At 49.8% G+C, this 13,736-nt stretch overlaps 1 protein-coding gene across 1 annotated transcript in view; it reads left to right on the top strand.

The window, feature by feature from the left end:
* Positions 1 to 10,324: 10,324 nt before the first annotated feature.
* Positions 10,325 to 13,736, top strand: part of LOC134983565 (lactase/phlorizin hydrolase-like) — a 744,668-nt gene continuing 741,256 nt past the window's right edge. The window contains exon 1 of the mRNA XM_063949222.1: positions 10,325 to 10,910. Within this exon, the coding sequence (XP_063805292.1) occupies positions 10,325 to 10,910 (586 nt within the window). The remainder of the gene's footprint in view (positions 10,911 to 13,736) is intronic.

The raw sequence follows: 13,736 nt of genomic DNA, 5'->3' as shown, positions 1-13,736 counted from the left end.
TTGGCATATAGGTGATTTTCACGTAATTTCTTTAGAACCTGACGCACCTGGGTGACATGTTGTTCTATAGAGTCAGAATATATCAAAATATCGTCTAAGTAGACTACAACGAATTTTCCAAGAAACTCACGGAGCACATCGTTAATGAGATCCTGGAAAACTGCCGGAGCGTTGGACAGGCCGAATGGCATAACCAGATACTCATAGTGGCCTGACTGAGTACTGAATGCCGTTTTCCACTCATCCCCTGACTTGATTCTGATAAGGTTATATGCTCCTCTCAAATCAATCTTAGAAAAAATCACAGCCGAGCGTAGCTGATCAAAGAGGACAGAAATCAGCGGCAAAGGGTAAGTATTCTTTACTGAGATTTTATTCAAGGCTCTAAAGTCAATGCAAGGTCTGAGTGATCCATCCTTCTTCTCCACGAAGAAGAAGCCTGCACTTAAAGGGGATTTAGATGGCCTGATAAATCCTTTCCCTAGGCTCTCTTTAACATACTCATTCATGGCCACAGTTTCAGGTCCGGACAATGCATATAACCTTCCCTTAGGCAAAGTGGCCCCAGGAATTAACTCAATAGCACAATCATAAGGCCTATGGGGAGGCAGAATATCCGCATTGCCCTTGGAAAATACATCAACAAAATCCTGGTATTCCACAGGAATGGGTGCGGGAATGACAGCAGCTATTCTGATGGGAAGCGTGATACATTCCTTATTACAGATGGTACCCCATTGTAAGATCTCCCCCGACTGCCAATCAATGATGGGATTATGAAAGGCCAGCCAAGGGTGACCCAGAACCACAGGAACTGCTGGACAATGGGTAAGGAAAAACTCAATCTTTTCAGAATGCAGAGCTCCTACTGAAAGTAGAACAGGAGGTTTACAGAGAGAAATAACCCCATTGGACAAGGGACTCCCATCTAAACCATGCATGGTAATACACCTACCCAAGGCTAACTGAGGAATACCTAAGGCCTTGGCCCATGTTAAATCCATAAAGTTCCCTGCAGCTCCACTGTCCACAAAAGCAGAGACCGAGGAACAGAGGCTGCCAAAGGAAACCTTAGCTGGAACCAACAGTGAATTATTTGAGGAGATAAGCTGCAGACCAAAGTGAACCCCCTCACAATTCACTTGGTCGAGGCGTTTCCCGACTTGTTCGGACAACTACGGGCAAAATGTCCCTTACCCCCACAGTATAAACAAAGACCAGAATTTTGTCTTCTGGTTCTTTCTTCAGGAGACAGTTTGGAGAGGCCTATCTGCATAGGCTCCTCTATGTCCACAGGAATGGAAAAAACACAAGGAGTAGACCCGACAGATGTTCCTTTTTCAGCCCTCCGCTCTCTGAGACGACGATCAATCTTAATAGAGAGCTCCATGAGTTTATCGAGAGTCTCAGGAGCGGGATACTGAAGGAGACTGTCTTTTATAGACTCGGATAAGCCGAGGCGAAACTGACTGCGCAGGGCTGGGTCATTCCATCCACAGTCGTTCGACCAACGGCGAAACTCCGTACAATAAATCTCTGCGGGATTCCTACCCTGTCTGAGAGCACGCAACTGACTCTCGGCGGATGCCTCTCTATCAGGGTCGTCATATAATAGCCCTAAAGACCCCAGAAAGGCGTCTACAGACAATAAAGCCGGATCGTCTGTCTTTAAACCAAAAGCCCAGGTCTGAGGATCCCCCTGAAGTAAAGAAATAATAATTCCCACCCGCTGAGATTCCGTACCTGAGGAGACTGGTCTTAAACGAAAATACAGTTTACAAGACTCTTTAAAATTAAAAAACTGTTTTCTATCCCCAGAAAAACGGTCAGGCAGATGCATTTTTGGTTCAGGAATGACCCTCGGGGAAGTCCGTAACAGATCTTCCTGTGACCTCACCCGAAGGGACAGATCTTGAACCATCTGAGTAAGCTCTTGAATCTGGCTAACTAAAAACTGGCCAGGATTTGGCCCAACACCGGAGGGATTCATGAGGCTGACTAATCTCCCAACAGAATAAGGGAAAAAATTAACTCCTGTTAATTTTAAATTTTAGTCAGGCCGGCGATAATGTTATGATACCAGTACGTCTGACCAGAGGAGATCTTATGACAGAGGTCAGAGTACTGGAAGGGAATGCTGGTAACGGGAGCAAGAAGGCCTAGTAACCCCTGGCGCCCTAACTCCGTTGTCTCGCCCGTGTTGTCAGAAATCCCCTGCGAGACTATGGTTGCTTGAGCCCATGGCAGCCGCGTTCGAAGGGCGGATTATGTCTGCCCAACCCCGATGCCCCCTCAGGTCTTAATGGGAGACAAAGGGAAATCCGAGACAGGGTGATAACAAGGGGCCCTCTGACTAAGCAACCAGGCCAGGAGTTACAAGCTATCTAACTGAACCAAAAGTATGTGCGGACAAACCGCCAGGGAAAAGGACAACCAAAGATCCACTGATCCGTTACTCCTATCCAACACCGCTGGATACCAGAGTGGATCTGTGGGAGCGGAATCCTCCGCAAAACTCCGGAACACAAAGAAACTAAATAATAAATAGTAAGCGGACAGGCCGCAACACACGGCTACGCCGCGACTCACGAACACCACAGGATGTTAAAGGTGCTCGGTCGGACTCCAGGAATAGATGACAAATTCCGAGTACAGGATCACTGAGGACAGGAACAACCGGATTGAGCAGGACTGGAAACTCTCTGTAGCAGACACAGGCAAACAGGAAGCTATCACCGGCGTCTGTAAGAAGTCCTGAGAGTGCCTTTATTTGGGAACCCTCCAATCAGGATCAAGACAAGGTAATAAACATCATGCCGTGCAGCTGCATGCTGCACGGCCAGGATACAAATGAACTCATTATCTAGACCTAGCAACGGGGAACGCGGTCCGACAGTGGCTATGGTCTGAGCGGCTCCGTGCGCCCGGCGTCTAGCGTTGCTAGGGAGCCGGCGGCTGTGTGCCTGCGGCGTCCCTAGTTGCTAGGCGCCGGGCCGCACTGACGGGCGGACCCTCGGCGCCTAACAGGGAGTGTGCATGAGAGAGAGGGGGAGCGTGCATGAGAGAGAGGGGGAGCGTGCATGAGAGAGAGAGGGAGAGTGTGCATGAGAGAGAGAGGGAGAGTGTGCATGAGAGAGAGGGAGTGTGCATGAGAGAGAGAGGGAGCGTGCATGAGAGAGAGGGGGAGCAAGCATGAGAGAGAGGGGGAGCGTGCATGAGAGAGAGGGTGCGTGCATGAGAGAGAAGGAGTGTGCATGAGAGAGAGGGAGCATGCATGACAGTGAGGGGGAGTGTGCATGAGAGAGGGAGCATGCATGATAGAGAGAGGGTGCGTGCATGAGAGAGAGGGAGAGTGTGCATGAGAGAGAGGGAGTGTGCATGAGAGAAAGGGGGAGCAAGCATGAGAGAGAGGGGGAGCGTGCATGAGAGAGAGGGTGCGTGCATGAGAGAGAGGGGGAGCAAGCATGAGAGAAAGGGGGAGCAAGCATGAGAGAGAGGGGGAGCGTGCATGAGAGAGAGGGAGTGTGCATGAGAGAAAGGGGGAGCAAGCATGAGAGAGAGGGGGAGCGTGCATGAGAGAGAGGGAGTGTGCATGAGAGAGAGGGGGAGCAAGCATGAGAGAGAGGGGGAGCGTGCATGAGAGAGAGGGTGCGTGCATGAGAGAGAAGGAGTGTGCATGAGAGAGAGGGAGCATGCATGACAGTGAGGGGGAGTGTGCATGAGAGAGGGAGCATGCATTATAGAGAGAGGGAGTGTGCATGAGAGAGAGGGAGAGTGTGCATGAGAGAGAGGGAGTGTGCATGAGAGAGAGGGGGAGCAAGCATGAGAGAGAGGGGGAGCGTGCATGAGAGAGAGGGTGCGTGCATGAGAGAGAAGGAGTGTGCATGAGAGAGAGGGAGCATGCATGACAGTGAGGGGGAGTGTGCATGAGAGAGGGAGCATGCATGATAGAGAGAGGGAGTGTGCATGAGAGAGAGGGAGAGTGTGCATGAGAGAGAGGGAGTGTGCATGAGAGAAAGGGGGAGCAAGCATGAGAGAGAGGGGGAGCGTGCATGAGAGAGAGGGTGCGTGCATGAGAGAGAAGGAGTGTGCATGAGAGAGAGGGAGCATGCATGACAGTGAGGGGGAGTGTGCATGAGAGAGGGAGCATGCATGATAGAGAGAGGGAGTGTGCATGAGAGAGAGGGAGAGTGTGCATGAGAGAGAGGGTGCGTGCATGAGAGAGAGGGAGAGTGTGCATGAGAGAGAGGGAGTGTGCATGAGAGAGAGGGGGAGCAAGCATGAGAGAGAGGGGGAGCGTGCATGAGAGAGAGGGTGCGTGCATGAGAGAGAAGGAGTGTGCATGAGAGAGAGGGAGCATGCATGACAGTGAGGGGGAGTGTGCATGAGAGAGGGAGCATGCATGATAGAGAGAGGGAGTGTGCATGAGAGAGGGAGAGTGTGCATGAGAGAGAGGGAGTGTGCATGAGAGAGAGGGGGAGCAAGCATGAGAGAGAGGGGGAGCGTGCATGAGAGAGAGGGTGCGTGCATGAGAGAGAAGGAGTGTGCATGAGTGAGAGGGAGCATGCATGACAGTGAGGGGGAGTGTGCATGAGAGAGGGAGCATGCATGATAGAGAGAGGGAGTGTGCATGAGAGAGAGGGAGAGTGTGCATGAGAGAGAGGGTGCGTGCATGAGAGAGAGGGAGAGTGTGCATGAGAGAGAGGGAGCGTGCATGAGAGAGAGGGAGAGTGTGCATGAGAGAGAGGGAGCATGCATGAGAGAGGGGGGGAGCGAGCATGAGAGAGAGGGAGCGTGCATGAGAGAGAGGGAGAGTGTGCATGAGAGAGAGGGAGAGTGTGCATGAGAGAGAGGGAGCATGCATGAGAGAGGGGGGGAGCGAGCATGAGAGAGAGGGAGCGTGCATGAGAGAGAGGGAGAGTGTGCATGAGAGAGAGGGAGAGTGTGCATGAGAGAGAGGGAGCGTGCATGAGAGAGAGGGAGAGTGTGCATGAGAGAGAGGGAGAGTGTGCATGAGAGAGAGGGAGTGTGCATGAGAGAGAGGGAGCGTGCATGAGTGTGAGAGGGAGCGTACATGAGAGAAAGGGAGCGTGCATGAGAGAGAGAGGGAGTGTGCATGAGAGAGAGGGAGTGTGCATGAGAGAGAGAGGGAGCGTGCATGAGAGAGAGGTAGCGTGCATGAGAGAGAGAGGGAGTGTGCATGAGAGAGAGGGAGTGTGCGTGAGAGAGAGGGAGAGTGTGCATGAGAGAGAGGGAGAGTGTGCATGAGAGAGAGGGTGCGTGCATGAGAGAGAAGGAGTGTGCATGAGAGAGAGGGAGAGTGTGCATGAGAGAGAGGGTGCATGCATGAGAGAGAGGGAGTGTGCATGAGAGAGAGGGAGTGTGCATGAGAGAGAGGGAGAGCGTGCATGAGAGAGAGGGTGCGTGCATGAGAGAGAAGGAGCGTGCATGAGAGAGAGGGAGAGTGTGCATGAGAGAGAGGGTGCGTGCATGAGAGAGAGGGAGAGTGTGCATGAGAGAGAGAGGGCGTGCATGAGAGAGAGGGAGAGTGCATGAGAGAGAGGGGGAGCAAGCATGAGAGAGAGGGAGCGTGCATGAGAGAGAGGGTGCGTGCATGAGAGAGAAGGAGTGTGCATGAGAGAGAGGGAGAGTGTGCATGAGAGAGAGGGTGCATGCATGAGAGAGAGGGAGTGTGCATGAGAGAGAGGGAGTGTGCATGAGAGAGACGGAGAGCGTGCATGAGAGAGAGTGTGCGTGCATGAGAGAGAAGGAGCGTGCATGAGAGAGAGGGAGAGTGTGCATGAGAGAGAGGGTGCATGCATGAGAGAGAGGGAGTGTGCATGAGAGAGAGGGAGTGTGCATGAGAGAGAGGGAGAGCGTGCATGAGAGAGAGGGTGCGTGCATGAGAGAGAAGGAGCGTGCATGAGAGAGAGGGAGAGTGTGCATGAGAGAGAGGGTGCGTGCATGAGAGAGAGGGAGAGTGTGCATGAGAGAGAGAGGGCGTGCATGAGAGAGAGGGAGAGTGCATGAGAGAGAGGGGGAGCAAGCATGAGAGAGAGAGGGAGCGTGCATGAGAGAGATGGTGCGTGCATGAGAGAGAAGGAGTGTGCATGAGAGAGAGAGGGAGCGTGCATGAGAGAGAGAGGGGGAGCATGCATGAGAGAGAGGGAGCATGCATGAGAGAGAGGGAGCGTGCATGAGAGAGAGGGAGCATGCATGAGAGAGAGGTAGCGTGCATGAGAGAGAGGGAGCATGCATGAGAGAGAGGGAGCATGCATGAGAGAGAGGGAGCGTGCATGAGAGAGAGGGGGAGCGTGCATGAGAGAGAGAGGGGGAGCATGCATGAGAGAGAGGGAGCATGCATGAGAGAGAGAGAGCGTGCATGAGAGAGAGGGAGCATGCATGAGAGTGAGGGAGCATGCATGAGAGAGAGGGAGCGTGCATGAGAGAGAGAGTGAGCGTGCATGAGAGAGAGGGGGAGCGTGCATGAGAGAGAGAGGGGGAGCATGCATGAGAGAGAGAGGGGGAGCATGCATGAGAGAGAGGGAGCGTGCATGAGAGAGAGAGAGCGTGCATGAGAGAGAGGGAGCATGCATGAGAGAGAGGGAGCATGTATGAGAGAGAGGGAGTGTGCATGAGAGAGAAGGAGCGTGCATGAGAGAGAGGGGGAGCGTGCATGAGAGAGAGGGGGCGTGCATGAGAGAGAAGAAGCATGTATGAGAGAGAGGGAGCGTTCATGAGAAAGAGGGAGCGTGCATGAGAGAGAAGAAGCATGCATGAGAGAGAGGGAGCGTTCATGAGAGAGAATGAGCATGCATGAGAGAGAGAGGGAGCGTGCATGAGAGAGAGGGAGCGCGCATGAGAGAGAGGGAGCGTGCATGAGAGAGAGGGAGAGTGTGCATGAGAGAGAGGGTGCATGCATGAGAGAGAGGGAGTGTGCATGAGAGAGAGGGAGTGTGCATGAGAGAGAGGGAGAGCGTGCATGAGAGAGAGGGTGCGTGCATGAGAGAGAAGGAGCGTGCATGAGAGAGAGGGAGAGTGTGCATGAGAGAGAGGGTGCGTGCATGAGAGAGAGGGAGAGTGTGCATGAGAGAGAGAGGGCGTGCATGAGAGAGAGGGAGAGTGCATGAGAGAGAGGGGGAGCAAGCATGAGAGGAGGGTTAGGGTTAGGCACTAGGAGGAGGGATAGGGTTAGGCACTAGGGGGAGGGTTAGGGTTAGGCACTAGGAGGAGGGTTAGGGTTAGGCACTAGGAGGAGGGATAGGGTTAGGCACTAGGAGGAGGGATAGGGTTAGGCACTAGGAGGAGGGATAGGGTTAGGCACTAGGAGGAGGGTTAGGGTTAGGCACTAGGAGGAGGGTTAGGGTAAGGCACTAGGAGGAGGGATAGGGTTAGGCACTAGGAGGAGGGTTAGGGTAAGGCACTAGGAGGTGGGTTAGGGTTAGGCACTAGGAGGAGGGATAGGGTTAGGCACTAGGAGGAGGGATAGGGTTAGGCACTAGGAGGAGGGATAGGGTTAGGCACTAGGAGGAGGGATAGGGTTAGGCACTAGGAGGAGGGATAGGGTTAGGCACTAGGAGGAGGGTTAGGGTTAGGCACTAGGAGGAGGGATAGGGTTAGGCACTAGGAGGAGGGATAGGGTTAGGCACTAGGAGGAGGGTTAGGGTTAGGCACTAGGAGGAGGGTTAGGGTTAGGCACTAGGAGGAGGGATAGGGTTAGGCACTAGGAGGTGGGTTAGGGTTAGGCACTAGGAGGAGGGATAGGGTTAGGCACTAGGAGGAGGGATAGGGTTAGGCACTAGGAGGAGGGTTAGGGTTAGGCACTAGGAGGAGGGTTAGGGTTAGGCACTAGCGGGAGGGTTAGGGTTAGGCACTAGGAGGAGGGATAGTTTAGGCACTAGGAGGAGGGATAGGGTTAGGCAGTAGGAGGAGGGATAGGGTTAGGCACTAGGAGGAGGGTTAGGATTAGGCGCTAGGAGGAGGGTTGGGGTTAGGCACTAGGAGGAGGGTTAGGATTAGGCGCTAGGAGGAGGGTTGGGGTTAGGCACTAGGAGGAGGGTTAGGATTAGGCGCTAGGAGGAGGGTTGGGGTTAGGCAGTAGGAGGAGGGTTAGGGTTAGGCACTAGGAGGAGGGATAGTTTAGGCACTAGGAGGAGGGATAGGGTTAGGCAGTAGGGGGAGGGTTAGGCACTAGGAGGAGGGATAGGGTTAGGCAGTAGGGGGAGGGTTAGGCACTAGGAGGAGGGATAGGGTTAGGCACTAGGAGGAGGGTTAGGGTTAGGCACTAGGAGGAGGGTTAGGGTTAGGCACTAGGAGGAGGGATATGGTTAGGGTTAGGCACTAGGAGGAGGGATAGGGTTAGGGTTAGGCACTAGGAGGAGGGATATGGTTAGGGTTAGGGTTAGGCACTAGGAGGAGGGATATGGTTAGGGTTAGGGTTAGGGTACTCTCAGGGTGCCCAAACTTTTACAGACGCCATTTTTTGTTTCCTGTTCTTTTGATAGTGTAAATGATGGAAATAAAATCAAACTTTTTTTGACATGTTATAAGAATGTCTCATCTGTCATTTGATGCCTTTTGGAGATTTTTCCATCTTTCCTTGGCTTCTTTTTGCACATTAAAATTAATTTTTGCCCGGGGTGCTCAAACTTTCGATCCCCACTGTACATACCCACAGATGAGACTTTGCATTTTATACTGATGCATTGGTTGTTTATGATCATGTCACAATAAATGTTTTGCATATGACTGGTGTGCTGGCTACCCGTGCAGTATCCTGGACCCAAAGTGGGTCGTAGGGCATATACTATATGATTATATATATATATATATATATATCTCTTCGGTAGGTTTCACTCACTTATATCCAAAACATCAACTGCCTGGGGTGCACTCCAATACATTCCTTACGAAATCCATATCCATATAGTTCCAAAGAAGGCAATCACCAGGGACTTAGTAGAAAAATCCAAAAGACAATATTTATTAACTCACATAGTGGAAGCCAACGTGGCGGTCAACGTTTCGGTCACAGAACGTGACCATATATATATATATATATCTATCAAGGTTGTAGCCGGCACTCCAATGCTCAATGAGATAGTATTGCCTTGGTGCCTCCCATGGTCGCTGGCACGGCCGAATATGCAGAAAAAAGGATATAGGTGGCACTTACAGGACTCCAACGTTACAAAGTTATATGTAGGCGTCAAACACCATCTTTCATGGTCAACGTTTCAGTTTTATTCGTTCAAGGGTTAAAAGTTTAGGGACGAAGTTTTGAATAAATAAAAGTGAAACGTTGACCATGCAAGATGGTGTTTTACACCTACATATAACTTTGTAACGTTGGAGTCCTGTGAGTGCCACCTTATCACAGGATTATAAATATATATATATATATATATATATATATATATAGATAGATAGATAGATAGAGAGAGAGAGAGAGAGAGAGAGAGAGATTTGGATATGCAGGCCGTCACCAGTAAATTCCAACAGGTATTTATTAATAACTCACAGAGACATAAAGTCGGTGTGTCGACGTTTCGGTCATCCCGTGACCTTCTTCAGGACATCATACAGGGACATCAGGAAGACAACTGTCCAGTTGAATGGTGATGCACTGGACAGTTGTCTTCCTGATGTCCCTGTATGATGTCCTGAAGAAGGTCACGGGATGACCGAAACGTCGACACACCGTCTTTATGTCTCTGTGAGTTATTAATAAATACCTGTTGGAATTTACTGGTGAGTGCCTGCATATCCAAATCTCTATATACTGGCCTATGGTCCTTTGTGGAGCACCCCATCGTTGATCTTATCAAGCCTGGAGTGTGGATTTTACCGTATTTATATATATATATATATATATATATATGTGCAGCAAGCAGGCGGCACCCGGTATGAACACACACCAGTGCAGGTAAGTAATAATCAATCAATGTTTTGAAGTTTAATAACACTTCTTTGATTGATTGATTGATTGATTGATTGATTACCTGCGCCAGTGTGTGTTCATACCGAGTGCCGCCTGCATACTGTATATGGATTGGAGTCCTGAAATGGTTCCTAAGAGTCGCACCGGACTAGGTATTCATTATTGGGAGTGCTGCTTCACTTGCCTAATATATATATATATATATATATATATATATATATATACACATGTATAGAAACACACACACACACAGCTTGACCATGACGTATGTGACAGTAAATACTTTCCCAGCAGGTCCCTTATCTGTGTGGGAGATAACGCCAGTTTATGGCCCCTCTGAGGTATAAGTACACATCCAGTCAGTGTGTGTGGGATCTGCGGACAATGGGGCCAGCCTGGAGAGTGCTGCTCCTGGGTCTTCTCTCACCCCTGAGCCATGGGGTCTCCTGGGCAGCAGATAATGGCTTTATGGTGATTGCTGGGCCTTTACAGAGCAATGCAATGGGTCCTCCTAATGAGGTGAGGCCAGAGGACATGTCTGGGTGTCATGAGGAGGCTCTACGTGACATGGAAAACCTGATACCGGTTCTACAGAAGTATGGGGTCACCCACTACAAGGTACAACTAGACTGGACCTCTCTGTCCCTTATGGACTGGGATGAGAGACAAGTGTTCTGCTATAGGACCCTTCTCCAGATCTTGGCCACAGCCAACATTAAGTCCATCCTGGTCCTAGAAGGAAGAGGCCTCCAGGAACTTTCTACAATCAGGACCAGGACTGGAGAGGACCCAGCTGACTCCTTTGTGGAATACGCTGACTTTGCCTTCCGTTCATTTGGAGACCTGGTCCATACCTGGATTTCCTTCAGCGTTCATACAGATGGTGGGACAGATCCACAGTCCCTGCAGGCTCTGCTAGATGTGCATGAGAAGGTCTATGCTTTATACCACGAGACATACTCTACAGGAGGTGAGACTGTGCCACTGTGCGTGTTATTACTGTGCAATATACCCTTATACAATGTGCCATGCAGGAGGTGAGACTGTACCGCTGTGCAATATACCCTTATACGATGTGCCATACAGGAGATCTTCCTGTCACCTGTCACCTTAGAGATTATTAGTGTGTTACTAATATCTCCATAATATGCTGTACAGCGTCACCCTGACATTGGTATGTTATAACTAATAATAATCCCCGGGGCATGTTCTGCGTGGATTCCACCAGCAGCTGCTTTCCTGCAATACAGGTAGATTGCTCTACCGTCTGCTTCAGTCATTTGCAAACTGCAGGTATGAAGTCACATTCTCCTAGGCTCCAGATCACCAGGGGGGAGGGCAGTGGCGTAACTAGAAATTTTGCTCAACCAAGCCAAAAAAGTGTCCCCCTCCATTGCCATTTGAAGAGGAATGGCTCTCCAAAAAGGGGTGCGGTCTCACTGCAAGGGGTGTGGCCTCACTGCAAGGGGCGTGGCATTGCAGAAAAAAAGACTACCTTATACCTTAGTTTTGCAACCCACGCACCCAGACATCGGCTACCACAGGGCGGAAAAAACCTGATTCATGTCCCTTACATTATTTTGTTCCTCCTTATAATAATGCCCATTACACATTATACCAGACAGTGTAATGCCCCTTACATATTATGTAACACACCGTAATGCCCATTACACATTATGCCACACACCATAATGCCCCTTGTACATTATTACACACCATAATGCCCCTTGCACATTATGCCACACACCATAATGCCCCTTGTACATTATTACACACCATAATGCCCCTTGCACATTATGCCACACACCGTAATGTCCCTTACACATTATGCCACACACCGTAATGCCCATTACACATTATGCCACACACCGTAATACCCTTACACATTATGCCACACACCATAATGCCCATTACACATTATGCCACACACCGTAATGTCCCTTACACATTATGCCTCACACCGTAATGCCCATAACACATTATGCCACACACTGTAATGCCCCTTACGCATTATGCCACACACTGTAATGCCCATTACACAATATGCCACACACCATAATGCCCCTTACACATTATGCCAGACACCGTAATGACCCTTACACATTATGCCTCACACCGTAATGCCCATAACACATTATGCCACAAACTGTAATGCCCCTTACTCATTATGCCTCACACCGTAATTCCCATAACACATTATGCCACACACTGTAATGCCCATTACTCATTATGCCAGACACTGTAATGCCCATTACACAATATGCCACACACCATAATGCCCCTTACACATTATGCCAGACACCGTAATGACCCTTACACATTATGCCAGACACTATAATGCCCCTTAAATATTATGCCACACACCATAATTCCCCTTACACATTATGCCACACACTATAATGCCCATTACACATTATGCCACACACTGTAATGCCCCTTACACATTATGCCAGACACCGTAATGCCCCTTACACATTATGCCAGACACCGTAATGCCCCATACATATTATGTAATACACTGTAATGCCCCTTACACATTATGCCCCACACTGCAATGCCTGTAATACAGTATACCACACACTGCAATGCCCCTGAGACATTATACCACACACCACAATACCTATTACACATTATGCCCCACTTTTAAATGGTCTGCTCATTTCCAGAGGTTTCATGCTCTGAATTCCATGTTTGTTGCCAGGGGTTTCATGCTCTGGGTGTCATGCTCATTTCCAAATGGACCCTGATGATGAATAGGCCCCTTAGTGACTAGATACTGATGTAGAGTGTATGCATTTAGGGGTTTATTCATGAAGCAGTGAAAAGAGCGGAGAAGTTGTCCATGGCATCCAATCAGTGTTAAGCTAACACTTATAAAATACATACTATACAATTGTACGGAGAAGCTGATTGGTTGCCATGGACAAATTCTCCACTGACTCACTTCTCCACACATTTCCCTGCTTCATGAATAGACCCCTTTGCCCCAAGCACTCAGCAAGGGGCAATTATGGCCGACCTATACTGAACTGTGAATCAGCCCCAACGAGGGTTTTTTGAATTAAAATGATGGGGGGGGGGGGGGGGGGGCAGGGGGTAGAGATGAAATGATACAAGCAATCACAGGAATTGACCACCGCGGCAGCAACTCAGCCTCTTGCATTGCCCAGACCAGTCACTCCCCTGCAATGGTACGTCGCCTCCCTATAAGCGCATCTCCCTCCTTCAATCAAAGTGTGATCGCACTTTTCTAGCCACGCGTGCGCAGAAGTCCAAAAATGGCTTGTTTCATTTTCAGACTTTTGCGTACCAACCTGGGTGAGGGCCTAAGACCCTAGTTAGAGAATAGGGAAATGAGGGGGGCGTGAGTCTGGACTGTCATGTATTGCTACGGATTTGATACATCTCAGCTGAAAGCTCCAGCTCACAAGTCCCAGTGTTGAAAAGAAGCCAGATGTGGGTTGATGTCATTTCCTGGCAGTGATGTCATCAATAATTCCAGCAGTCTAAAATCTGCCCAAGAACCTAACAAGATTGCTTATTTTACACTACTTCCTAAATTAACCAGCTGGTGTTTGCTCTTAGCAACAACTGAACCTCTTTACCACACATAAGCTTTTAAGCACTACGTTGCTGCACACTTTTAGTGTCAATGAGAAACAGTCACAATTAGCGCGGTGCAATACAGCGCCAGAGGGATATAGCAGCAGATACATTTCTAGCGGCAAAATAAAAAGCTCTGATATCACCACCAATCAGTCCATATTAACCAAGGTCTCAGGACTTCTCAGCGTCT

Source organism: Pseudophryne corroboree, assembly GCF_028390025.1.
Source record: "Pseudophryne corroboree isolate aPseCor3 chromosome 3 unlocalized genomic scaffold, aPseCor3.hap2 SUPER_3_unloc_18, whole genome shotgun sequence".
Taxonomy (NCBI): Eukaryota; Metazoa; Chordata; class Amphibia; order Anura; family Myobatrachidae; genus Pseudophryne; species Pseudophryne corroboree.
This window is presented reverse-complemented; position numbering and strand designations above follow the sequence as displayed.